Here is a 26,341-nt window from a genome sequence, read left to right as displayed (position 1 = left end):
CCCTCACTCTGGTCCTCACTCTTGTCCTCACTCTGGTCCCTCACTCTCATCCTCACCCTGGTCCTCACTGTGGTTCCGGGAAAACACCCCTTCCCAGAGTGGGGAGCGGTGACTGTGCTCTTGGTCACAAGCTGGAACGCCCATGAGACTGCATGCCTCTGCCTGGCAGTGTGTACACAATCATTCCCTGTCCTGCGTAAGAGGAACAGATTTTCCAGGGGGAGGCTGGCCTGGGCCCTGAGCCCCCGGAGGTCTGCTGTCAGTGGATCATCCAAAGATGGTGGTGGTCCGTGTGTCACATGTGGTGAAAGGCCCAAGATGACTGCTGGTGTTGACTTGTTTGGGGTTGGTAGAGAGCTTTTGAAGTTGCTTTAAAAGAATGAATGTAGGACCAGATCTTCTTTTCTGCTACATATAATGTTGGGGAGATGTGTGGAGTGTGGTCAGAACAGTGGTTCAAGGTCATGTGCTGTGAGCAGGTCCACAGGTGGAGGAGGGTGCTTGTCATAAAGGGCCCGTGTCTCTTGGGTCTGTTCTTGGCCAGGTTTTCTTTGAGATGTGGTTTAGGTTGTTTTCGTTTTAAAGTATTTGAGTCGTTTCTAAAGACAGATTCAGTTCAGGTGTGTTCTCTCTGGTAGCATTGCTGTGTCCCTGTGTCGTGGCTGTTTTCCGATCCTGAGATGACACTCATGTTCTCTGTTGCAGAGAGGAGGCGGCTCTGGTGGAACAGTTTGTGTTTGAAGCCCTGGTCACGTACATGGAAAGCCTGGCCTTGGCGCACACAGACGAGAGGTCTTTGGGTAGGTCCATTTGGGCTTTCTGTGTGCGCTGGCCTTCACAGCTCCTCAGCTCGTCCATGCGGGGTGGGGGCCAAGGCCACTCCCTTGTGAGGCACGGTCTTCTCTCGTCTCCTGTTTAGGGTGATGAGTGAAGCAAGGACGGGCCCCTCACAGCCTCTAATCCAGTTTATGTAAGAGGTGTCTGTACCCCCACCCCTAAGACCCACCATGTCCCCTGGTGGCCACTCAGGTTGACCCTGGGCATGTGGGGTCCTGCCCGGGGCAGGCAGGGCAGTTTTACGGTGAAGCCCCAGTGAAGCCAGCCAGCTGCCGTGGTGACTCAGCTGGTGGAAACGCACGGCTGGCACAGGGCAGACAGCTGGAAGACTTCTTGGCGATCCCTGACTCAGTCTGCCTGGGGGTCCAGCCCAGGGTGCTGACGTGGCCCTCACTTGTGGAGACACCCTCCCTCACCAGGGAGGTGCCTGTTGTTTTTAACAGACACACAGAGCCCTGCTGTCCTCCATGTCGATAGCCCTACTAATGAGTAAAAACATCTAAAATTCAGTCCTGCCAGCATTACATTAAAATTGCTTCATCTTGACATCATATACAGGTGACTTTTCTCAATAGGAGAAATTTGACTCTTAAAAATCACAGTCAAGTAAAGAGTGTAGACAGAAAATGCTTTCTTGGTAACAGGTGAGGCCTCTTTCCTCACCACCCTAGATGCCTGTGGATGATTTCACCATTTTACTTCCTTTCTCCTGCAGTGCTGTATTATCAACTATAACAGAGTTTAACCTGCAGCAGAGAAGGAGGGCCAGGGAGCCCCCCTGAGATGACAGCCTGCAGTGGGGTGCGTGGGCTCTGGCCAGCCTGGTGGATCCCATGTCCCACCCGGAACTGAGGCTGCATCTGGCTGGCGGGGCTGGTGTGTCGCTCTGTCTGAGTGTGCACCATGCCGACCTGCAGTTTCTTAAACACGGGTTTTGGTTGTGGACATGCAGTGTTGTATTTTATAAAATCACCTGTTTTAATTACGAAGCTCGGCCAGTAAGCCTAGCACTGCTGTGTTGATGACTATCAGTTGTGAATCTCCGTGGCGATGTCTGTGTGTTGAGAGCAGGTACGGTTCAGCAGTGCTGCGATGCTGTCGACCACCTGGGGCGCATCATCGAGAAGAAGCATGTTTCCTTAAACAAAGCCAAAAAGCGACGCTGTCCCCGGTAGGTGATGTTGCTTCCTTTCTCTTTCTCCCCCTGCGCCCCCAACATAAAACTAATTCTCAGTCAACACATGGGAATCTGGGAGGAATTTGTAAAAGTATAGAGTCAGTTTTCCAAAGTCATTTAAAAGCTTTGGGTCTAAAAGTGCTTCATTTAAGGTGTAATCTTGGATGGGGTGGTGGATGCAGTTTGAGAGTCACTGTTGGAGCCGAGATATGTCTGCACTGAATACAGCTCTGATGTGGAATTGCTTGAGATGCTATGGAGTAGGTTTGGAATGGAAGAACCAAAATATTAGAACAGTAGGATTTTGAAATGAAGTCCTTCAAAACCAAGGCTTGCTCATCGCCCAGCAGTTTCCTGTCTTTACTCCCATTTCCATCCTGCTGGGTCCCATTCTCAGACAGGGTCGGGGTGTGCCATGCCCCCTCCCCCTGGTCTGTGCAGGGGCCTGAGGAGCCCTGGCATGTGCCTCCACTCTGCAGAGGCATAGCCTGTGGACTGGACGTTGATTCTCCCTCTGTGGTTTTAAAATCGATTCTCCCTGACCCTCGGTGTGGCATCCCTCCAGGTTGCTCATGCTCACTCTTGAGCAGCAGGATTACTTTGAGGTCTGGTGACAGTGCGGGTCGCTGGGCCCTGCCCTGGAATTGGCCTTCGTAGGTTTGCAGGGGGCTGAGAATTTGCCTTTCTGCTGAGTTTACAGATGACACTGTCGCAGCTGACCCAGGGAGCACACTTGAGAAGTTCTGCTTCAGATCCTTAACCCCTTTTGTTTTAAATTGCACTTAACAGAAAACATGAAATTACTCGGTGCTGTTATTTTAAGAAATGCTTTTTAATTTTTCCCTCAATTAAAAAAAAAAGGCAATGAGCATTTAGGACCTATTGCACCTGTGACATTTTGATTCTATTCTAATGATAATACATCAAAAATAAATCAAATGCCTTTTAATGAGGTTTTCACATGTATTAGGGAAACAAAATTGAGTTTATGGTTTATGGACTCTGGTGTTGGCTAAATGCTGAATTTTGGGGCAAATACTGAATGCAGTGTGTTCTCCATACAGAGGCTTCCCACCTGCGGCATCCTTGTGCCTGTCGGACGTGGTCCAGTGGCTTTTCGCCAACTGCGGGAGGCCCCAGACAGAATGTCGACACAAGTCCATAGAACTCTTCTATAAGCTTGTTCCTTTGCTGCCAGGTATGGTGATCATTGTGCCCTGTAAGTGTCTTTTACCAGTAGTCTAGAGATGTACTTACATAAAACGTGATCTTTCCATTTAGAGAAATGTAACATGCTTTAACAAATGAAAAGTAAGTATGTTTAATAATCATTTCAGATCATTTGTATGACAGCTGATAATGTATGGCTACACAGTTCTCAAAGATTTATAGAAGGAAAAATGCTGTTTTGATGTTAGATGATACAGAGGAAGTTAATTTAGGATTTCCTAGTATCTTCTTTTTTTCGTTCTACAATATTTTTGCTTTTCTATTCCACTTAGAATGACCATGGTAGTTGTTAACGTGATATTCAATTAAGACTTAGAAATGTAATTAATAGGTCATGAAGTAATGTAGTTGTTTTATTTTGACATGTAAATTAATAAGGGATTCCAGACTCCTAAGTCTGAATGATCTCAGATCTCTGTGATGTTAAGGGAAAGCAGTGGACCCGTGTTCCTGTGCTGAACCATTAAACCGTGCTTGGAGACTTGAGCTCACGTCTCAGTTCCTCAGGAATGAGTGTCTTGTTCTCTGCAGTTAGCCCATCCCCAGGGTTGGTAGCTGAGGCGTGGGGACGCTGGGCTTCCCGTGCACCTGGCACGAATCTGGAACCAAGTGCCGCTGGGCCATGTGCGTCTGGGTGAGGCGGTGCCCTGCACACGGCTCCTGAGCCTGTTCTCCACAGCAGGTGGCATGGAGGACCACTGTGGGGACCAAGAGGCGAGATGCCCTCCTGTCATTCTGGGAGTTAGAAGGATTGTGCATTTTGTTATACTGTGGAATATAGTAGATACTGTGAAATACGTGATGTTAAATATCATATAATTTACATACTATATATCATGATTTTATTCATGCTGTGTACTATGTAAACATATAGTATGTGTTTATCCACTGTACTGTAATTTAACATATGTGATAGAGATGTATGTTTGTGCTTTTAATTTTTAGGGAATTGTTTAAAAAGCATTAGTATTTTATATATGTTTTGAGTTAGCAAAGTTTGTTTCGCATGTTTCCATTCTCACAAGGAAGTCAGTGCAGAGTGGACGCACGGGGTGGAGGTGGGACTGCTTCCTGCAGGCCCCATGCCCGCTGGTGGCGTCGGCACAGCTGCTCTTGCTGCAGGCCCTCCTATGCTTGCGTGAAATATCAGGGCTCTGCCTCTCAGAATGATCTGTGTTCGGCCCCGGATGCTGGGTTCTCCATCTGACTCATCCTCCTGTGTCCTCCAGGGGGCCTCTGTCCACTTCAGGGATATTTAAGGTCCTATGTCCTGCAGAGGTGCCCTGTGCATGGGGGCCAGGTTCGTGGACACCCAGATGCATGGGACATGATGAACCATGCAAGTTTGTTCCCCACCAGGGAATGGTGGTGGAAGGGCCCAGAGACAGGCCCTACCTCACAGGGGGAGTGGGAGCGAGAGACACCCCCCCATCTTGTTTCCCCCTAGGCCTGTCTTCCTGGGCCCTTCATTTCTGCATGCTCTCTGCTGCCACACCCAGCTAGCACTCAATGTAGAATTTACATATCTTCTTTTTCTTTACTCATTGTTACGGTTTTCTTTGTCTCTTAGTGAAAATAATGGATTGGTAATTTTTCTTTCTAAAACCCTGAAAGCATGGTTCTAATCTTTTTTTACATGGCTTGTGATAGGTGTTTTCTGACACATTAAAAAACATTTCTTCTTTTGCCTCAGAAATACATTACTGTTTCAGTTTCTGTCTCTAACTTCATTAGAGTCAGAATGACTTGACATTTTTAAAGTCACTGATTTCAGAGCCTACAAAATACACTTTAATGTTCTTTAATTTAGAAAATAATACCTATTAGAGAAATATCTTTTAAAAAGCAGACCATTTAATTCTCTCATTTAATGAACACTGGACTTTGCCACATGGTAGATGCTCTTCCAAGCACTGTTTCAGATAATAGCTGCTTCAGTTCACGTAATCTTGGTGACAGCCGCGGAGGTGGATGTTGTGTGAGTCACTGGACGGGACACAGGCCAGAGAGCCGCTCCCCGTGGTGCCGGCTGGACAGGCAGGACATTCAGAGAGCCTCACTGCTCCTGTGCTTGTTCCTTCAAAAAAGCATTCATGGTTCTCAAGAAAGAGGGCAGGAGGAAGAGTCTGAAGTTTATAGGTAGTCATGTGGTATCCAGTTGGGTTGCTAATGTTTAAAGAAACTGAGGAGAATGACTTCTGGTGGAAATAACCTTCTTGTCTGTGAGCACAGTGAATGAGCTGTGAGTGCCACAGCTAGGAAAACACTATCCTGGATCATTTTGGAATTTTATTGCCTTGGTAGGTTTGTTTATGTGAGTCTTTTATGGAGGGGCTATATTTGAAATATTGTGATATTGCCCATTTTGTTACGGTGTGATTACATTTTAACATACCAGACTTTTTTTGTTCTTTATTGTTGTGAGAAGCTATTTTTAATTTTCGTATAGTGATTACCAAATGATTTTAATCACACGAGAGTGACTGATGTGTGTGCTTGAATCCTGTTTCTCTTTTAAGGCAACAGGTCCCCTTCCTCATGGCTGAGAGACTTGGTCCAGAAGGAAGGCGTCCCCTTCCTCGTGAGCACCTTCGAGGGTGGAGGAGCCCGGGACCGGCCGGCTGGCCTGCTGGCCCAGCCCACCCTCCGCCACCTGCAGGGCCCCTTCAGCCTGCGCGCCACCCTGCAGTGGATGGACACGCTGCTGGCCACGCTGGAGTGCTACAACACCTTCCTGGATGCGGGCACCCTCAGCGCCACCGAGGTCCTGGGTGGGTAGAGCCTCCCGGGCCGGCTCCGCGGCTCTGCACGGAGCCAGGCTGGGGACGAGATGGGGGGTGCGTGACTGGACAGGATCACGGGGTGTCATTCTCAGCTCTGCCAGCTCCCTGTGCTCACAGTCAGGGTGCGAGGCCCCCTGTCTCCCCGCCCCGGGGTCTGCACCCTTCTCTCGCCCTGCTCCCTGGTTCTCCACCCCAACTCCCCCTCATCTTCTGAGCTCCTGGGTGGTGTGTCTATAGTTTTCTTAGCTCTTCCTGTTCCTGGAGCATTTCTGTTCTAGGCAGTAGTGACGGTGCTTGCGGAGGACAGCGGGCGGTGGGATGTGTGTGCTGAGCACACATCCTGTCCCCCTGTCCCCCTGGGGACCTGCATGGCCCACATGGCAGGTGCTGCTCTGGGAGGGGTGTCCCCAGGGTGGAGTGCATGGAGCCGGCTGGTGGCTGCCAGGTACGCTCTGCTGTGAGGCTCAGAGCAGCCGGTTTAGTGTCTGGGATTTCTCTTGGGTCCTCGCTTGCGTGGGCCGAACTGCAGACTTGCCACAGAACAACTTGTGCTATTCAAATGATTGAACTGGGGGCATCTGCTCCAGCTGTGGTGACAGCTGACCAAGGGGACTGCGTCCTCCCCTAGTCCTGTCAGAGGTGACAGGGTTAGAAGGACTCAGGTGGCCCCTGGTCTGTTGGACTCAAGGGTACCTGGGGTTTAAGAATGTGATTCTGACCATATGTACTCTCAGTTACTTGAATACATAATGACCTGTCATCAAAATTACTCAAGTGACCTGTCAGGTGGCAGTTTGATGAATTTTCCTTAAATCTAGTGACACAGAGAACTGGAAGCCCCCACCCAAGAGGGTCTCACCCAGCCTCCACCTTTGCTTGTCTCTCGACTTGGGACCACTGGGGTCACTTGTCCCTGTCTCTATGCCCAGATGGTGAGCTGCACTCCTATCACAGAGTGGAGAGCTTGCGTCTGTCCTTCTGCAGCAGACAGGGTGGGCGAGGGGAGTGTGTCTCAGACTCATGAGTTTTGTGGGAAACCCGTCTGGGAGTTGGTCTGAAATTGACTCCTTGAAACAGCCAGTCAGACCCCCCCTGTTTAAGGCCAGGATGTGTCTCCCCGCTCCCCCTTTGGAGGACATTTAGGTTGTTTCTTCTTTTTTTATTTGAAAACATTGCTAAAACGAGCATCCTCAAAGCGCATCTTTGCGATTCCACTATTATTTCCTGAGGATAAAATCTCAGTGCTGAATCAAAGGATATGAACTTTTAAACCTTTTAATAGAAATTGGTATGCATATTTTTTCAAAGCTTTTAGTATGATTGGGCAAATAGCTCTTCAAAGAGATGGTGTTAATTTATGGTCCTGTGAGTAGTATTTGAGAAGCAGGATCTAACATTCCATAGGTGTGTTCTTAATGTGTGGGTCTGCAGTTGAATTCGAGGTGGGTCATGTTTTGAAATGAGAAGAAATAACTGCCCATTTTATTCAGCTTTTAGGGAACCTTTAAAAATTTGACTGAAAGTATAGCACGCCCATACTTAAAGAAGGAGTTTGATGTTAATCTTAGTGGTTTTAGAAGGAAGTGTATGCTGATATTTTACTGTAATTTTTCTAGGGGCTGAAACGCAGTCTTCACTTTGGGAAGCAGTGGCTTTCTTCTTAGAGAGCATCGCCCTGCACGACATCACAGCAGCACAAAGGTGCTGTGGCGTGGGGACCACAGGTGACAGGCCCAGCCCGCAGGAGGGGGACAGGTACAGCTACAGCAAGTGCACGGTGGTCGTTCGGGTCCTGGAGTTCTCCACGACGCTGCTGGGCTCCTGCCCCGACGGCTGGAAGGTGGGCCTGCCCTCCCGCTGGGTCTGCTTTCCCAGAGCTGTCCTTTTGTGGGAGCAGTCTGTCCTTGAAAATACCGGACTTCGGGTTCTCATGTGGGAACAGAAGACAATTTTCTAAATGTTTTATTGGCTCTTGGGTTTTACACTGTGACGGAGCACCGGCCTGAGGAAATGCACATCAGCCAAAGTTTGTAAATGTGTCTGTTTGGCCGAGGCCCACAGCCCACCCATTGGCATCTGCTGGGTGCCTGCTGGGCACCTGGCCTGCCTCTCCCAGGACTGGCGGCCCAGGTTGCCCCATGAGGGTGTCACGGGGCACCTCCAGGCGCTCCTCTCCTGGGGCTGAGGGCTCAGACCACCCCATGAGGGTGTCACAGGGGCACCTCCAGGCCCGCCTCTCCCTGGGCCTGGGGCCCAGGCCTCCCTGTGAGAGTGTCATGGGGGTACCTACAGGCCTGCCTCTCCCGGGGCAAAGATGGAGGGGCCCGGGGAGACTGGAATGTGTGCTATCTAAGCTCGTGGAGAGCGGGTGCCAGCCCTTCCCCCAGGCAAACGGAATCCCTCATGCCTGGCCGTCCAGGGCATTGGGAGTCCCAATGCTGCCATTGTGTCTGTCCAGCTCCTCGGGAAGGACTCATGCAGTGCAGACCTCATAAGGCTCCTGGTGAGGACGTTGTGTGCACCCTCGAGTGTGGGCTTCAACGTTGGAGATGTGCGGGTGATGGAGCAGCTCCCCGGTGTGTGTGTGGGCCTGCTGAGGGCCCTGAGGATGTCCCCACACCGGAACGTGCTGGAGGCCCGCCTCCGGGAAGAGGTCACGGCAGAAAGGTGGGGCTCCGGACGGGCTCAGCGTGGGGGTGGTGTCAGCCAGGGCCTGCCTGGCCCCAGGACAGTGAGCGTGGCTGGGGCCCTGCAAGCTAGTAAACGCATTCCAGCAGGACTCATGCTTGTCAGAGTCCTTACAGTAAGAAGGCTAGCACTCACCTGGTTTTTCTTTGTTTTCCTTGCCTGGCCAGCATTGAGGAGCTGTGTGCTGTTGACCTGTATGGCCCGGACGCTCACACGAAGAGGGCCAGACTGGCTTCTCTCGTGTCAGCTTGTAAGCAGCTGCACAAGGCTGGCTTTCTGCATGTCGTCGTGCCGTCTCAGGTAACTGTGCTGCTTCGTTTTACATTTCTCTTAGCTTATTATGCCAGTTAGTCTATTTATATTTAGTCTTTTTAAGACATCGTTATGTCCAGAGCTTGCTGAGATGGGAATTAGAGAAATACTTGCTCCAGACACGTCAATGTTGCCTGGAGTGTAAATGCCACAGTGAATGCTAAAGTTCATGAATATAAACTGGAAATACAGTGAAGGACTTCTGAATGTTTTCAGCAGCCTTCTGAGACCTTTAGGCACTAACTGCTGTCCTCCCTTTGTAGCAGGAAGCAGAGGTGAGTGAAGATGCCCCTGAGAGTCAGAAGGCAGTGGTCAGTGTTAGTGAACATGGCTTTTTATGAATGAAAGCAGTGAGGTTGTGTTTTCTTCTCAAGCGTCTCATTGCTGGGTATCTCAGTGGTCAGTGTAGTGAACATGGGTTTTTATGAATGAAAGCAGTGAGGTGGTGTTTTCCTCTCCAGCGTCTCATTGCTGGGTATCTCAGTGTTGCTTCACTTCAGTCTGCAGATGAGCAGCATTCTCTCGGCATGAAGCTTCTTGCCCTGGTTTATAAAAGCATCGCCCCTGGACATGAGGGGCTAAGTCTGTCTTCCCCGGACCCCGGCTGCCAGCGGTTCGCGCGTGAGCTTCTGGAGCTGGCCTTTGCGTGTGGAGGACTGGTAGGAGAGGCGGCCGCATACACATGTGCCTTCTGGTGACCTCAGGCAGCACTCACAGTGTCCCTGGAGATGGGAGTTTAGTTGGGAACCTTCTCAGCTGCGGCTACCCACTGCTGTATTCTGACCTGGAGAATTCCATGGACTGTGTAGCCATAGGGTTGCAGAGGGTCTGACACAACTGAGCAACTTTCACTTTTACTTCACTTTTCTCAGCCGCACAGGACTTTAATAACTGATTTATGTGAGAGGACTTTTTATCCCGTAAGAAAAGAGTTTTCCTTTTTTTACAAAAGGAGTAGAATGATGTTCTTCTTGAGCTAAGGTTTGGTCTTTCTCAGGCAGAGAATGTTCTGTGGGTGCAGGGCCACCCTGTGCTGATGCAGTGGCTCTTCTTCCCCCACCCTTGGTGACTCGAGAGGCTGGTGTGGGAGGTGCATCCAGATGCCCCACGTGCTCATGGCCTCGGGCTCTGCCAGGTGACCTTAGATGATCTTGCTGGCCGAGGGTCCGCATCCAATGCCCCCCTTCTCCTGCCCGCCCCCATACCCCCTCAGCACAGACAGACTACTGTCTAACATCCTCACCTGAGGGTCCCCACCCACCCCGTCCCTTCTCCTGTCCCCTTGCCCCCTAGGAACAGACAGACTACTGTCTAACGACCTCACTTATCCCAGATGCTCCCCTCAAAGCAGGATTTTGGGGAGCCCTGGGAGACACGGGAGTCGAAGAGTTCTGACCCCAAATGGAACCTGGGAAATGGAGCCTGGGAAGGGTCTGCAGTACAGACCAACCCCGACCTCCCAGGCCAGGCTCCTGTGCTTTCCATGTCAGAGTTCCCTGTTGCCCGGGGAGTCCTGACCACTGCCATCCCCTCTCCTCCTTGCAGTGTGAGCGCCTGGTAGGTCTCCTCCTGGATACAGCTGTGGTGTCCACGCCATCCTCAGGAGGCACCCAGAGGAACATTGTCAGCTTCTCTCATGGACAGTATTTCTACAGCCTGTTCTCAGAAACGATCAACACTGAACTGTTGAGAAATCTGGATCTTGCTGTATCAGAGCTCATGAAGTCATCTGTGGATAATCCCAAAATGGTAATGGGTTTTTCCTCTTAGGAAAGTGTGTTTTCTTTAGTAATACTTATAAAGGGGTTGCCGTACTGCTGAGAAAATGCATCATTAAAACAAAGTACAATCTCTGCCTGGAAGGTCTAAAACTCCTGCCCAAAGCCTCTCCTCTGTGAGCAGTTAGTGATGTAGTGGATATGAGACGTTGACTCTTGTTCTCATCTCGCAGGGCCCTGTACAACATGGCTCAGCTGTGGGAGCGACCGGCCTTGGTCTTCGCCGGCCATGGCTGGGCCAACGCCGCAGCCCCCGTCACAATGCTGAGTCCTCGCTTCCCACACATTCATGTTCTGGCCCCTCTGCCTCTCACACTGAACCTTTGCAGGTCAATATTTAATATGTAGTTGACTTTGGTCTGCGAAACTTAATTTTGAACTTTAAGTTGGTTGGTTGACCATCAAAAATCGTTAACTGTTGCAATGGCCATTCTAAGGCAGAGGCATAATTTCCTGCTGAGTTAATGAGCTGTTGTTGCAAGGAGACTTTACAGCTGGGGCCCGAGTCAGCAGGTTGTTAACTATGTAAGAGTCAAGAGCAGGTGTTTCTGATGTGCCCGGTCTCCATAGGTCTGCGTCCCGTACGCCTCTCCCCAGAAAGCTGCTGGGGCAAGTTCTGCACCAAGATGGTTTTGCAGTGGGGACTGAGGAGGACATGAGTCTGGGAAGTGGGCAGTCTCCCGGGGCGGGCACTGACCCCCACGCGAGCCCTGGGAGGTGTCTCCCACCCTCCGATGGTGCACAGCCTCCCCTCTCCCCCATCCCAATGCGTTTGATGACAGCAGTGATGCTCATGAGAACAGCTCAGGAGGGGGACACACTGGGGCGCTGTCCCTCTGCCCAGCGAGAATCCACGTACAGTCCTCTGTGCAGATCCGCTCCCATGGACCACGGCACTAGAGTGCATTTCCTCGTCAAGGTTACCTGTGCCATTCAAACCGTGTTGTTCACGAGTCAAAGTATTAAGTTCATGGCTGTCAGTGTTGCCAAGGAAGGAGACATGTGCTAGCTTGCGGCTGGCTCATCTGTGAGCGGTGTCATGGCGGTGGGGATGTTGATTCATGGATCTCAGTGGGCTTAGGAGAGCGCTGTTGGAAAGGTGGTTTGACAGGAATACATGCATGTGTGTCCCTGTGTGCATGTTCCTGTGTATGCATGTGCCTATGTGTGTATGTGCGCCTGTGGGTGTATCCCTGTGTGCCTGTGTCCCTGTGTGTGTGCACATGAGTGCACACGGTGGTAATGGTGACCACAGAGAGCTGACTTCCCCTCCTGTGGAGAATGCCCCCACTAAGAAGACAGTAGTGGTTTAAGCCTGATTTAGTCAAGGGGCTGGAGACCACTGTGGGCCTTTGTAAGAAAACTCACATGTTAAGTCACATGTGAACTTCAGATTTGAGGAGCTGTGAGGTACATGGCTCTTCTGGAAATAGTGTCTTCATTTTCTGGGAAGAGCTTTGAATGACAGTAAATTCTGTTGCCCGTCTGTTGGCCTGGATGGTAAGTTTCCCTCCTTTGTCCACACTGTTCCAGGTGAGCGCCGTCCTGAACGGTCTGTTGGATCAGAGCTTCCGGGACCGAGCCAGCCAGAGGCAGCAAGGCCTGAAACTGGTCAGCACTGTCCTGCAGAGCTGGGGGTGCTGCGGCCCGTGGTGGGCTGGGGACGCCACCCCTGACAGCAAAATCGCGGTGCTCACCTTACTGGCAAAAATTCTGCAGGTATTTTGAGAAGCCTTGAAAATGTAATTGTGTCCTTTGCTTGTGTCTTTGAAAATTTAATGGAGGTTTCTTGAAAAGCTCATTGGTTTGACTAATTTCTGATTCACTTACATCTTATGTTTTGTTTTTCCGTTTTTTTACTTTATTGTCCTTTATTCTCATTGTTTTTTCTTATACTTTATCTTCTCAATGTGCCTTTTACATGCATTGTCTTAGAGGATAGTTTTAAAACATTTCAGAACAGAAACCGTTGACATACTGTTGAAGCCCAAGAACAAATTTATAGATCATTTCTGAAATTTAAAAAGTAGAAAATGTAGTATAGGAAATTGGAGGTACCGTGTAGAAATCTGAGTTTATTTTCCCTCTGTTAGATTGATTCATCGGTGTCCTCTAATACAAGTCACAGTGCCTTCCCGCAAGTTTTTACAACATTTGTGAGTCTACTTGCTGATTCAAAATTGGATCTACATTTAAAGGTAAGAGATTAAAGAGATTTTTTTCAGGTTATGGTCTCCATTTGTTTTCCTGTTTTATATTTTTGTGTATTTGTGATATTTTCTGTTTTTTTTTAAAATTTTATTTTATGGAAAATTTCAGGCATTCTCAAAAGCAGAAGGAGCAGCACAGAGAACTCCTGGGTCCCTGTTACTGGTTTTTGTAGCCATCAGTCATCTTTCTATTAATTAAGAATCTAAAACATCTCAGTAACTTGGGTCCAGAACTTCATGGACTGTAATTTTAGAGTCCTAAAAGTAACAGTTAGATTTTACTCCAGTAAAGCTTAGCTTCATGAACGTGTCTTGCTATGGATCACAGGATGTTTCTCTGGGATTTTCTGCTTCGTGTGCTTAGTCAGATCTCACATTTCTCAGCACAAGGGGGTCTGGGAACTGATGTCCTGCCCAGGGAGGAAGGCCCTGCCTGGGGTCTTCGGGGCCCTGGTGGAGGAGAGTCAGTTCTGCGTTCACCCTTTAGGCTGTCAGGATGGTCTTTCCTTAAGGACTTGGGCAGCAGGTTCCTAGGAGCAGCTCTGCTTGTAGGAGGAGAAATCACACAGACTCGTGCTGCCCTGTCCCGTGCTCTCGGGCGGCCCTGACTTGGCCACTGAGACTAGAGTGGAAGTCTGGATACGGGGCACATCCCGCTGTGGGCGTGGTGTCCTGCAGTGGTCATTGAACCCACTGGCTCCATCTGTAGAGAGCAGTCATTGCTCTTGTCCATGGGGCCTGCGGCTAGTCTCATGCTTGTGCTTGCTCCGCAGGGCCAGGCCGTGGCACTGCTCCCCTTCTTCTCCAGCCTCACGGGGGACCGTCTGCAGGAGCTCAGACGTACTCTTGAGAAGCTCATCGTCTCTCATTTCCCCATGAGATCTGGAGAGTTTCCCCCGGGGACTCTGCGCTATAGTAACTACGTGGATTGTATGAAAAAGGTTTGTTTTCAGTAGTAGCAACTAAAGGTAAAATACTGCTTGTTTTCTGTTAACATTTCTTGGGGAGAAGTAAGTGAAATATTGAGAGAATGTTCTAATTTTAAGGATACTGTTGAATTCATTTTGAAAGCTGGGTGTCTGTGGAGGCAGAAGTGTATCTGAATCCTTTGTAACTAATTGTTCCTCAGACTTCCCTGGTGGCTCATATGGTAAAAGCGTCTACCTATAATGTGGGAGACCTGGGTTTGATCCCTGGGTTGGGAAGATCCCCTGGAGTAGGAAATGGCGACCCACTCCAGTACTCTTGCCTTAAATCCCATGGACGGAGGAGCCTGATAGGCTACAGTCCATGGGGTCACAAAGAATCAGACACAACTGAACAACTTCTCTTTCTTTTCCACTTTAAAAATTGTGAGGTATTTTATGCATATAAATATTGTGCAATATTTTATGCATGGTGTGTAAGTTTTGAAGAATAATACCCAAAAAAGCTTAGAAATAAGAATATTACATATATGGTACAGCTTCTGAAGTTTGAGTAGTGGTGGTTTGAGAAGCATCCTATAACCATCTCCCGTATTCAGCTGTTAACTTTTTGTCATACTTGCTTTGTGTGTGTGCACGTGTGTGTGTGTGTTTGGCTGAAACCTTTGCAAGTTAGCTGCACACGTCCTGGAGCTTCACCCTTGGATGCTTCAGCAGTGCGTCCTGAGTGGGAGGTGCCACGCTGATACCAGACGCAGGAAAGTTCACACTGCTCTCAGACCCTGTGTTCTGTCGTCTGCGGTCACACTTCTCCTGATGTCCTGTTTGTCTGGATGTTTCAAATCAGGATCTAATTAACAATTGCTTCAAACTGTCATGTCCCTGGTGTCTTTACATCTGTAAGTGCTTCCCTATCATCCCTTTTGTTTCTCTGTGATGTTGGGTTTTAGAAGAAAGCAGAGCATGTTCTTAGAGGCTGACCCCCTTTGTCTGATTGGTTCCTTGAGGTGCTTTTTTGTTTCCCTCCCCCTTTGCATTTTCTCTAAACTAGAATTCAGGCTGCAGGCATGGCCATGATATTCAGGCTCACCTTTCTGGCAACAGCCCCACCCCAATAGGCCTTGTGAGTGACCTCACGTCTGCTGGCTGGTTGCAGTGGTTGCCTCCTCATTTCTCTGTTGCATGGTGTATTCTTTCTGCAATTTGGAAGTCATCAGTGGGCAGCAGCACCATTGCACCAGTACCACCTGAGTTTCCTGCTCCCCCACGATTTGCCAGCGACTTGTTGAGTCCACAAAAGTTCTGAGTAGATCTATAGTACCTTTCTCTTACTGTAAGTGCAAGCACAAATAATCATGGAACGTTTGAAGAAAGCTTCTGGTCTAAAAAAGACATAAAACAACAGGAACTGAGAGGGAACAGAGTCAACAAGTCAACATAAGAACATCAAAGAGACTGTTCAGAGTAACTTCAGAGACTAGAGACAGTGTCATGTTGAGAAAGAACAAGTGAGGGCTCTTGGAAATTAATTACATGAGGGCAGAATTAATAAACCTTCACCAAACGGCAGATAAGATTGCAGCTGTCTCCTGAAGCATAGAGCAGAGGGACATGGAGGTGGAAGGTGGGACGTGAGGTGAGAACGCTGGACCCACCGCCTGGAGCATGTGCTCTGTGGCGAGGTTGGTGAGGGGACACTCGCACCCTTGGGGCTGGAGCCCAGGAGTGGCCTCATGGAGGGGAAGAGAGGACCCTAAACACGGTCAGAGCAAAACTTTATGTGAAACTCTGAGGGAATCAAAACTCAAGTATTTTCTGAACATTATATGCCAAGCATTAACAGTAGCCACAAAAATGACATATATTGGCATTTGTTAATCTTTGTGAAACTGTTATAATTTTCTCTTTTTTATTTGAACTGTCAAAAATCAGTGCAACACAATTATCATCATCATCACCATTGGTGTGTGTTTCTTTCCTAGTTTCTGGATGCATTGGAGTTGTCCCAGAGCCCTATGTTGATGGAGTTGATGACAGAAATTCTATGTCGGGAACAGCAGCATGTTCTGGAAGAATTATTTCAGTCTACTTTCAGGAGGATTGCCAGAAAGTAAGTCACTCCTAGTTTGTGATCCCAGGAACCATAAATGTTTTATTTCTGTGGGAGATTATTATCACTGTGCAGAAAACAGTGAGTGCCTTATTTCAGTAGATGCAGTTAAGTTTTTGACAAAATCCAACACTCATTTACTCATTTATGATAAAAGTGGCAAAAGGTCATCTAAGAAAAACCAACAGCCAACAAAATATAGTGAAAGGCTGAATGTTTTCTTCCTGAGTTTGGGAACAAGTTAAGGATGTCTATTCTTTACTACTCGATGTAGTACTGGAGGTTCCAGCCATTGCAATCAGGCAGGCAAAAGAAATAAGACAGTCAGCATGGAAAGAGAGAAGTAGAACTGTATTTATTCACAGATGGCCCAAGGTAGAAAATTCTGAAGATCACAAGAAACTATTAGAATAAATAGACAGTTATAGAAAATTTATCACATACAGGAGCAGTATTCACAAACCAATAGTATTTCTATATATGAACAGAGAACATTTGACACTATAATTACAAATACAATTCCATTGATAATAGCACAAAAAAGAATAAAACAGATGGAAATAAATCTAACAAAAGAAGTACAAGACTAGTACACCAAAAATTACAATCTATTGGTTAAGGAAGTTAAAAAATGAAAGATCTGAATAAGTGGAGTGATATTCCATGTGCATGAATTGCAAGATACAATATTGTTAACATGGTTATTTCTATCTGCATTGGTAGCTTTCCTGCAGTCCGTATCAGAATTCCAACAAGTCTTATTTTTTTCTGTATAAGAATTGTCTAGGAGTTTCTAATATTTTATGGAAGTACAAAATACCCCTTAACAGCCAAAATAATTTTGAAAAAAAAAAGGGAGATAAAATTGGAGGATTTTTCACACCCCAATTTTAAAACTTACTCCAGTGCTACAATTGTCTCTGTGTAATTTTTTTCATTTTTAGAGCTTTTTAAGACAAAACAGAGGTAAATGTCAATCCATTGCCATCACTTTTCTTTCTGATGTTCATGCTGTCCCATCTGTGGCCAGTGGGTCCCTGGTAGCTAGTTCCGCAGTGCTTGGGCAGCTCTCCACTGGTCTCTGATTGTCTTTCAGATGCTCTCTGGCTCCGCAGATTGTCTCAGGCTCACCTGCACCTGAATCACACCATTTCTCCAGAGAGTCCGTGAAGTGGTGTTTAGAGACCACAGTCTGGGTGCTAGGTGAACTTGGTGCTGCTGGGTTGCAGTGTTACTTTCAGTTCACACAACTAAGGAATAGTTTGTTTAAGGAAAAGAACAACACTCCGATCTTTCTCTTTCAATCTTAAAATTATGAGTTCTTTATTATTTAACTTATTTAATTATTTTTTCCCTTACATTGTAGATCTTTATTTTTTCTGTTCAGGATCGATTTAAATAACATTCCATCGTTCCATGATTATTTTATCCTATAATACACAGAAAGTATTTTCAAAAATAATAAGAATAATCATAGCTGGATGAAGTTAACATTTTAAATTTTATTTATAATTTACTTAGAGTATATTCTCTGAGGATATAGTCACACTTTATGTTCACTTGAGTGTTTTTCAGTGTGTGGTTTTTATACCACTTCATTAGGTACACTTTAATTAATTTTCAGATCTTAGAAGTTATTTATTTTCTTTTGATTTAATTTTGTTTTTGAACACATAAAGTACATACATGCTTTGAACACTGAAAGTAAGTAATGTGCTGTGTTCTGGAATCTCCTTCTGTCTCGGTCCCTCTTCTGTCATCTTATGCTCCTTCACCTTTTTTTCTACTTCCTATTTTCTATAGACACTCTGAATCAGCTATAGAGATCTCTGCTTTCCTTTTTTTTTTTTTTTTAAAAAAGCAATTGTGTAATTGTTCACGGTGTGGAAGTGTTGCAGTGTGTGGATGCAGCCCCTGCTGCTGGGCTCTGGGTCAGCCTTTTGCTGTTGAGAGTAATAGCTCAGTGACTAGAGTAATAGCACAGTGACTAAATAGCTCAGTGACTAGAGCAATAGCTCAGCAACTAGAGTAATACTTAAGTGACTAGAGTACCAGCTCAGCAACTAGAGTGATAGCACAGTGACTAGAGTAATAGCACAGTGACTAGACTAATAGCTCAGTGACTAGAGTAGTAGCACAGTGACTAGAGTAATACTTAAGTGACTAGAGTACTAACTCAGCGACTAGTGTAATAGCTCAGCGACTAGAGTACTAGCACAGTGACTGGAGTAGTAGCACAGCAACTAGAGTAATAGCTCAGTGACTAGAGTAATAGCACAGTGACTAAATAGCTCAGTGACTAGAGCAACAGCTCAGCAACTAGAGTAATACTTAAGTGACTAGAGTACTGGCTTAGCGACTAGTGTAATAGCTCAGCGACTAGAGTAATAGCACAGTGACTAAATAGGTCAGTGACTAGAGTAATAGCTCAGCAACTAGAGTAATACTTAAGTGACTAGAGTAATGGCTCAGTGACTAGAGTAATGGCTCAGTGACTAGAGTAATAGCTCAGTGACTAGAGTAATACTTAAGTGACTAGAGTAATATCACAGCGACTAGAGTAATAGCACAGTGACTAGAGTACTAGCTCAGCGACTAGAGTAATAGCACAGCAGCTAGAGTAATAGCACAGTGACTAGAGTAATAGCTCAGCAACTAGAGTACTAGCTCAGTGACTAGTGTAATAGCTCAGTGACTAGAGTATGAGCTCAGCGACTAGAGTAATAGCCCAGCGACTAGCCCTGGCCCTGCCATGTTGTGTGTTGCCAGTGCAGCTTTGCAGTGGATCCCTAAGTGTGAGAGCAAAGGTAAATGCACCTTTAATTGTGCTAGATATCATCACATCATCACATCCCCTTTTGGGGGATGTATTATTTGTATTCCTTTTGGCAATGTATGTAAGTGTCTATTTCATCACAGTTCTGTCAGAGTATATTGACAAACATTTGGATTTTTCCCAGTGATAACAGGTGAGAAAGAATCTCTCAGTGTCACTCTAATGTGTGTTTCTTCTGTTATGAGTGACATGAAACATGTGTTCATAGTGAATGCTCATTTGCATTGACTTTTCAGTAAACCGTGTGGTGGCCATTCTTGCTCTTTTCCCTTTTCCTCCTCCTTTAGCCGGATGGTTATGCAGAGTTTAGGTCTGGAACAGAGTCTGGGCTCACATCACAGAGCTCTTGTAGGTCCAGTTGTGTCCTGCCACCTCGGATTTTTGTGACTGAATTACCTTCAAAACTAGTATTTTTTGTCCTGGCTCATATCTAACTTCATATCAAGATTTTAGAACTGGGAAAGATTTTAGTGGTCATTCAGTCGTAACCTCTTATTTTTATAGGCAGGGAAGCAGTCTATCCTTACCTTAAAGATTTATAGACTGAATTGTGTAGGCAGTCATTCATAGACTATGTTTCCCTGCTGACTGAGTCTCTTCCTGGGAAGTACAATGGTGGGTCCTTGGTTCATGAGTTTCAGGGTCCGGAACACGTGATGGTCTTCAGCATGGGTCTCTTTGAAGCCTTGCAGGTATCCTCTGAACTGGACCAAACTTGAAAATAAATGAAAATATTCATTTTCCTAGGCCTAAATAGCCACGAAGGTTTCTGTGGAGATGAGTAAGATCACATGGCTTATGTACATATGCTTTTTGTATTTCATGGTTTTATATACATAATCTTTATTTTTCTAATTCATAATCATTAGCATTTACTTGTAGCATAGTGGGCCCTTGCGGAGTATTTGTTTAAAGCCGGCATGTGCATGTAATTTTCCTTTGTTCTTAGGAGTTCATGTGCCACGCAGTTGGGCCTTCTGGAAAGCGTGTACCGGAAGTTCAGCAGGGACGACCTGCTTCCCAGCGCCACCCGCCAGGCGGTAGTGGACCGGGCCCTCCTCACTCTGCTGCGGCACTGTGGCCTGGATGCCCTGAGGGACTTCTTCAGCAGAACTGTGGTGGAGGCTATCGATGTGTTGAAGTCCAGGTTTACAAAGGTATCACAGCCTGTTACTAAGTTGAATGTTAGTAAGAGACGACAGCCCTCCTTGGTCAGTGTCACTAGAAACTGCCGTGTATTCAGCCAGGGTGTCTGCAACTCAAGAAGCGTCTCCTTCGTGCTCGGGTCTCAGCCTTTGGGCACGTGGCGTCTGTGTTAGTTTCCAGAGGCGTCTGTGAAAATGACTGGGACTGTGGCTTAGACCCACAGGGGTTTCTGTCTCATGGTTCCGAGATCAGAAGTCAGAAATCCGCTTCCTAGGGCTGTACTTGCTTCAGAGGCTCCAAGGAGAACACGTTCCTCTCCACCAGCCTCTGGATCCAGCGTCCCTCGGCTCATGGCCATGGTGATCCTCCCTCCGAGTCTTGGTCACTTGACCCTCTCCTCTTCCCCTTCCTCTGCCTCTTTTTAAAAAAATCCACTGTTTTTCTTTTTTTTAATCGATGTATAGTTGATTTATAATGTTGTATTCATTTCAGGTATACAGCGAACTGTTTGTTATATTAAGTTGGTGCAAACGTAATTGCAGTTTCAGGCTGTGAATTTTAAAACATTGTAACTTGGCTCAAACACATCTTTATTAATCAAAGTAGGAACTATTATAGTCAGCACATTTTTGCCAATGAAAAATAAGTTTGTTTATTCTTGTAGCATAAAAATCCGTACTTTGGGACTCAGTAATTTCTTCGGAAGCATTTTCTGTCTCCTGCTGGTTGTGGAAGCATTTTCCTTGCAAAAAGTTGTTGAGTTGCTCAATAAAGTGGTAGTCAGTCGGCGAGAGGTCAGGTGAATCTGGCAGTTGAGGTAAAACTTCATAGCCTAAATCATTCACCTTTGAAGCATTGGTTGTGCGATGTGCCATCAGGCATTGTTGTGGAGAAGAATTGAGCCCTTTCTGTTGACCAGTGCCGGCTGCAGGCATTGCAATTTTTAGTGCATCTCATCGATTTACTAAGCATACTTCTCAAGATATAATGGTTTTGCTGGGATTCAGCAAGCTATAGTGGATCAGATGGGCAGCAGACTGCCAAATGATGACTGTGACCTTAAGTTTGGCTTTGGGAAGTGCTTTGGAGCTTCTTCTCCATCCATCCCCTGAGCTGGTCATTGCTGGTTGTCGTATGCAGTCCACTTTTTGTTGCATGTCACAGTCTGATCAAGAAATCGTTCACTGTTGTTACATAGAATAAGAGAAGATGACTCTTCAAAACAACCAAGCTTTTTCACCTTTCCAGTTTGCTTCACATACTGAACAATCATAAAATGGTCAACAATGAGTTCTTCGACAGCTTCTTGTGTAGTTGTAAGAGGATCAGCTTCAGTGATGGCTCTTAATTGGTCGTTGTCAACATCCGATGTCTGGGCACTTCACTCCTTATCTGCAAGGCTCTCATCTCCTTTGCAAAACTTCTTGAACCACCACCGCACTGTACATTCGTTAGTAGTTTCTGGGCCAAATGCGTTGTTGATGTTGTGAGTTGTCTCCTCTGCTTTATGACTCATTTTGAGCTTGAATAAGAAAAATGGCTCAAATTTGGTTTTTGTCTAGCACCATTTCCATAGTCTAAAATAAATATAAATCACACAGCTATAAGTCATTAGCAAAAATCTTAAAGTGACAAATGTGCATTAAAATGATGTAATGATATATAACATAACCAAATTAAGAATGTATTCCAATATCAAATGGCAGAGTTCCAACAGTACAAAACCCCAATTACTTTTGCACCAACCTGATACATATATGTGTGTCTATTCATTATTTGATTCTTTCCCATTAGAGGTTATTACAAGATACTGAGTATAGTTCCCTGTGCTGTACAATGGGTCTTTGTTTATCTGTTTTATGTATAGTTGTGTGTGTGTTAATCCCAAACTCCTAATTTATCTCCTTCCCCTCCTCCCCTTTAGTAACCAGAAGTCTGTTCTCTATGTCTCTGAATCTATTGGTTTTGTAAATTGACTGTCTCATAGTTTAGATTCCACTTATAAATGATACCATATGGTATTTGTCTTTGTGTGACTTACTTCCCTTAGTATGATAATCTGTAGGTCTGTCCGTGTTGCTGCAAATGGCATTATTTCATTCTTTTTTTATGACCAAGTAATATTCTATCATATTGATGTATGTACCAACTCTTTATCCATTCCTCTGTCAGTGAACACTTGGGTTGCCTCTGGCCTCCTCAGTTCTGTGTAGTGTCTTTCTCTGCCTCTCTCCTGTAAACAAGAGTGCATTTAGGATCCTCTTGGATAATCTCAGAATTCTTTGTTTCATTTCATCTGTCTCATCCCTTCTCTCATACAAGGTGACAGACCCAGGTTCCAGGCATTGGAGTGTGGGTGTCTTTTTGGGTCTTTAATTCAGCCTCACACAGTCCACCTGTGCCAAGTGTTTCTACTTGCAAAATACATTTATCTCATTCCAGGTCTAAACCCATTACAACATCAACTTCTATGTCCAAAGAAAGTGAAAAGTGAAGTCGCTCAGTCATGTCCGACTCTTTGCGATACCGTGGACTGTAGCCCACCAGGCTCCTCCGTCCATGGGATTCTCCAGGCAAGAATACTGGAGTGAATTGCCATTTCCTTCTCCAGGGGATCTTCCCGACCCAGGGAACGAACCCAGCTCTCCCACGTTGCAGGCAGACGCTTTAATCTCTGAGCCACCAGGGAATCTTCTATGTCCAAAAGCTCACCGAAAGATTGTTAGCACCAAGTCCCAGACCTCATCATATAAATCGATATGGGTGGGGTTCTCAGAATGGTGCATTCTGAGGCCACACCCTCTCCATTTGTGGATCTGTGAAGCTAGAAAACACATTATTTGCTTCCAAAATACAGTGGTGGGACAGGCATAGGACGATCATTATAGACATTCCTGTTCCAAACAGGAGACAATGGAAGGAAGGAGTTTGTTTTCCAAAGCAGATTGAAAATTCAGCCAGGCAAATCCATTAGGTTTCAAGACCTGAGAATAGTGGCCCGGTGTTCTGTGCTCTGGGCCAAAGACTCTGTCCTTGGAGTCATGTCCTTTTTCCTTGAAGGTTAGCATTTGTTTTCAGCTGAGCAGTTTTATCTGTTTCTTGCCTGTAGCATTTGGGGAATATAGCATCCTTTTTTTTCATTTCATCTTTTCTTCTTCCCTTTCGGTTCAAACTGATCTGAGCTTCTCAGAAACCTTCTGTCTGTCTCCTGCCCGTCTTGGAGATTCCTGCCACGGCCCCTCCCTGGTTCTGGGTCTTGCGGGGGTTGGGGGGCGGTATAGGCTGAGGGGCAGCAGTGAGCACAGGCTTCTTTCCCCTGGCTGCACCCGTGGTCTTCTTCAATCAACTTCCCTCACTGTGGATCTCCTCATGGTTGCGTCTTCTACAAGCTGGATGGACTGAGAATTTCCCACATCATCAAGTTCTGTCTAATTTCTCACACATTTTATTATGAGCAGCAAGGAAGAAGCCAGGCTTATCTCCAACAAATTTACTTAGAAATCCTTTCAGCTGCATATTCAAGGGCACAGCCTACATTCTCTGCTTTTTGCACAACCTCTGAATACTCTTCAGCTAAGTTTTCTTGCACCATATAGCACAGATCCTCTTTCCTCCAGTTTCTATTTTTTTTTTCCCTCCAGTTTCTAAAAACTGTTACCTACTTCATTCTGAGACCTCACCACCAATTACTTTAACGTCTGAATTTCTACTAAAAATAGGTTTGTGACAATGGCCATTCCCTGAGACAGCATTCATCGCTTTTGCTGCCACTGGCTTGCCCTCCACTTCTGAGTGCTCACCATTGGTGCCTTCAATGTTGACATTTCTAACATTGGCAAGAAATATAGACAATATAGACTTTTTCTTTCATGCATGGCGAAAGTTTTTTCCTCCTGTCTTCCCTGTTCAATTCCAAAGCCACTTATGTATTTTTTTCATTTTGAAGTAGCCCCCCTACTCTTGGTACCCAAATATATATTAGTTTCCTTAATCTGCTGTAATAAATTACTATAAGCTCGGTGACCTAGAACAACAGAAATCTATGCTCTCACACCCTTGGAGGCCAGAAGTCCAAAATGAGTTTCACTGAGCTGAAGTCAGTATTTGCTACCACACATCAGTACTTATGTTCATGTTTTAGCCCCTGGGCTGTTTCTTACTGAAGTGGTTTAATATCTTTGTTAAAATTATTTTCAATTTAAAGGGCATTGAGTATTGACAGCCGTTCACTCAGTCATGTCCTACTCTTTGTGACCCCACAGACTGTATAGCCTACCAGGCTCCTCCATGGAATTCTCCAGGCAAGAATACTGGAGTCGGTTGCTATTCCCTTCTGCAGGGAATATTCCTGACCCAGGGATTGAACCTGGGTCTCCTGCATCACAGGCAGATTCTTTACCATCTGGGCCACCAGGAAACATTGAGTATTAAAGTTGATTTATTCAATAAAATATTTTCCATGTTTGATAGGACCAAAGATAATCATTTGTTATATTTTTTTAGCTGAATGAATCTGCCTTTGACACTCAAATCACCAAGAAGATGGGATATTACAAAATGCTAGAGGTGATGTACTCTCGTCTTCCAAAAGATGATGTCCACTCCAAGGAATCTAAAATTAACCAGGTGTTCCATGGCTCAAGCATCACAGAAGGAAATGAACTTACAAAGACACTAATTAAGTAAGGTTTTCCTTAAGTTTATATCGTAGTTAATTTTCTTGATGCATGTGTTTTTACGTATGTGTATAATATGAATACATGCTTGAATACTGAATGTTAATAGTTTTCCTGTGTACAGACTGTGTGGTGTTGGTGGTGCCTCTGTCCATGGGATTCTGCAGGCAAGAATACTGCAGTGCATTGCTGTTTCCTTTGCCAGGGGATCTCCCCAGCCCAGGGGTCAAACTTAGGTCTCCTGCATGGCATGGCAGGCAGATTCTTTCCCACTGAGCCACCAGGGAAGCCCCTACAGAATTCTTGGATGGAGTTAATTCAGCATGTTATTGGGCAGCATGTTTTATCCAATACACATCGTCTATAAAGAGTACAGCTTTTTCTTACTGTTTTTCTACCATTTCTTCTCCCTCAAGAGCTCAATATGTTTTCAGTGTATGATTTACAGTAAGGCAGGGTTGAGTGTATTTTATTTTCTCTCTCATTTGAAACTGAAGGAGTGTTTCAGCATTTCTAAGCAGTGGTTCTGTAAAGCATGGAATAGTCAGACATGTTGTCTCTGAAGCCAGCTTTCTGTGCGGCTCCTGTCTTAGTGCTGAACACAGATGTGTAGGGTCTCGCTCTGCAGAGTCCCCTCCACCCCGTGACCCCTCCTCATGTGTGTGCCTTGGGGGTGATGTCACCCCCAGGTATTGGCATCAATGAAGGTCTTGAGGGCCACATTTTTCCTTCTGAATCTAACCTCTGAGCACAGCCCTCGGGGCTGGCAGGTTCGTGCTGCTGGTCTCCTGGAGCCAGTGGTTGGGAAACATTGGGCTTGCCGGGTGGAGCCTCACAGGCTTCCTGGTGACAAGTCTTGCTGCCCTGTGGTCACAGCGACCATCCGTGTATTACTGGAACCTGATCGTTTGCTCCTTGGTCTGCAGCCCTGCAGAGGGTCCCCGTCCCGTAGCTGGGGGGGTCCCATAGCTGGGAGGGTTCCTGTAACTGGAGGGGGCATGGAGGGGCAGGGGCTGTAGTCCCCTGGCTGGGGCGTGTGCACTTCTCCCGTCAAGGGCTGGCCAGTGATCCCTTCCGACTCTGAAGGCTGTGCGGAGCAGCTGGGAGCAGTGTAGACAGAGGGGCAGCTGTGTTCTGATGGCAGTGTGCTCAGGGGGGCTGGCCACTGTGGGCAGGGCAAAGACCGGGCTCCTGGGTGTGCTCAGTACTCCTGTCACTACTGCCACCCACCCTCCACACCCTCGCACAGACTTGGACTCAGTCATTCAGACCCGGCCTCTTGGAGCCCCGCCTGCTCCTCGAGCTGGGCCCCCACCCCAGCTTCCTGTGCAATACAGCCCAGGTGTGGGCGAGGGTGTACAGGGCAGGTCCCGCAGTGTGGACTGGAGCCGGTCTCCCATAGAGGGACTGACCCCCACCCGGCCGCCCACAGGCTATGCCACGATGCCTTCTCGGAGAACATGGCTGGGGAGGCCCAGCTGCTGGAGCGCCGGCGGCTGTACCACTGTGCCGCCTACACCTGCGCCATTGCCCTCGTCCGCTGCGTCTTCACGGAGCTCAGGTTTTACCAGGGCTTCCTGTTCAGCGAGAAACCGGAGAAGGTAGGCCCCGCTCGACCCCTGGCTGTGCTGC

General features: G+C 46.6%; 1 protein-coding gene across 3 annotated transcripts in view; it reads left to right on the top strand.

The window, feature by feature from the left end:
- PRKDC (protein kinase, DNA-activated, catalytic subunit) overlaps positions 1-26,341 on the top strand; it is a 125,817-nt gene that overhangs the window by 42,242 nt on the left and 57,234 nt on the right. For 2 of the 3 annotated variants that reach the window (XM_043879164.1, XM_043879166.1), the window contains exons 28-43: positions 706-800; positions 1,909-2,008; positions 3,079-3,212; positions 5,764-6,015; positions 7,644-7,867; positions 8,447-8,694; positions 8,883-9,015; positions 9,528-9,686; positions 10,573-10,776; positions 12,339-12,524; positions 12,899-13,003; positions 13,789-13,956; positions 15,924-16,051; positions 19,837-20,044; positions 24,537-24,715; positions 26,142-26,310. In XM_043879164.1, the coding sequence (XP_043735099.1) occupies positions 706-800; positions 1,909-2,008; positions 3,079-3,212; positions 5,764-6,015; positions 7,644-7,867; positions 8,447-8,694; positions 8,883-9,015; positions 9,528-9,686; positions 10,573-10,776; positions 12,339-12,524; positions 12,899-13,003; positions 13,789-13,956; positions 15,924-16,051; positions 19,837-20,044; positions 24,537-24,715; positions 26,142-26,310 (2,692 nt within the window). The remainder of the gene's footprint in view (positions 1-705; positions 801-1,908; positions 2,009-3,078; positions 3,213-5,763; positions 6,016-7,643; positions 7,868-8,446; positions 8,695-8,882; positions 9,016-9,527; positions 9,687-10,572; positions 10,777-12,338; positions 12,525-12,898; positions 13,004-13,788; positions 13,957-15,923; positions 16,052-19,836; positions 20,045-24,536; positions 24,716-26,141; positions 26,311-26,341) is intronic. The other variant, XM_043879165.1, reaches the window with a different exon arrangement.

The sequence above is a fragment of the Cervus elaphus genome, chromosome 21 (genome assembly GCF_910594005.1).
Source record: "Cervus elaphus chromosome 21, mCerEla1.1, whole genome shotgun sequence".
In the NCBI taxonomy this organism is placed as follows: domain Eukaryota; kingdom Metazoa; phylum Chordata; class Mammalia; order Artiodactyla; family Cervidae; genus Cervus; species Cervus elaphus.
The sequence above is the reverse complement of the archived record's forward strand: the minus strand, read 5'-3'. Positions and strand labels throughout refer to the sequence as shown.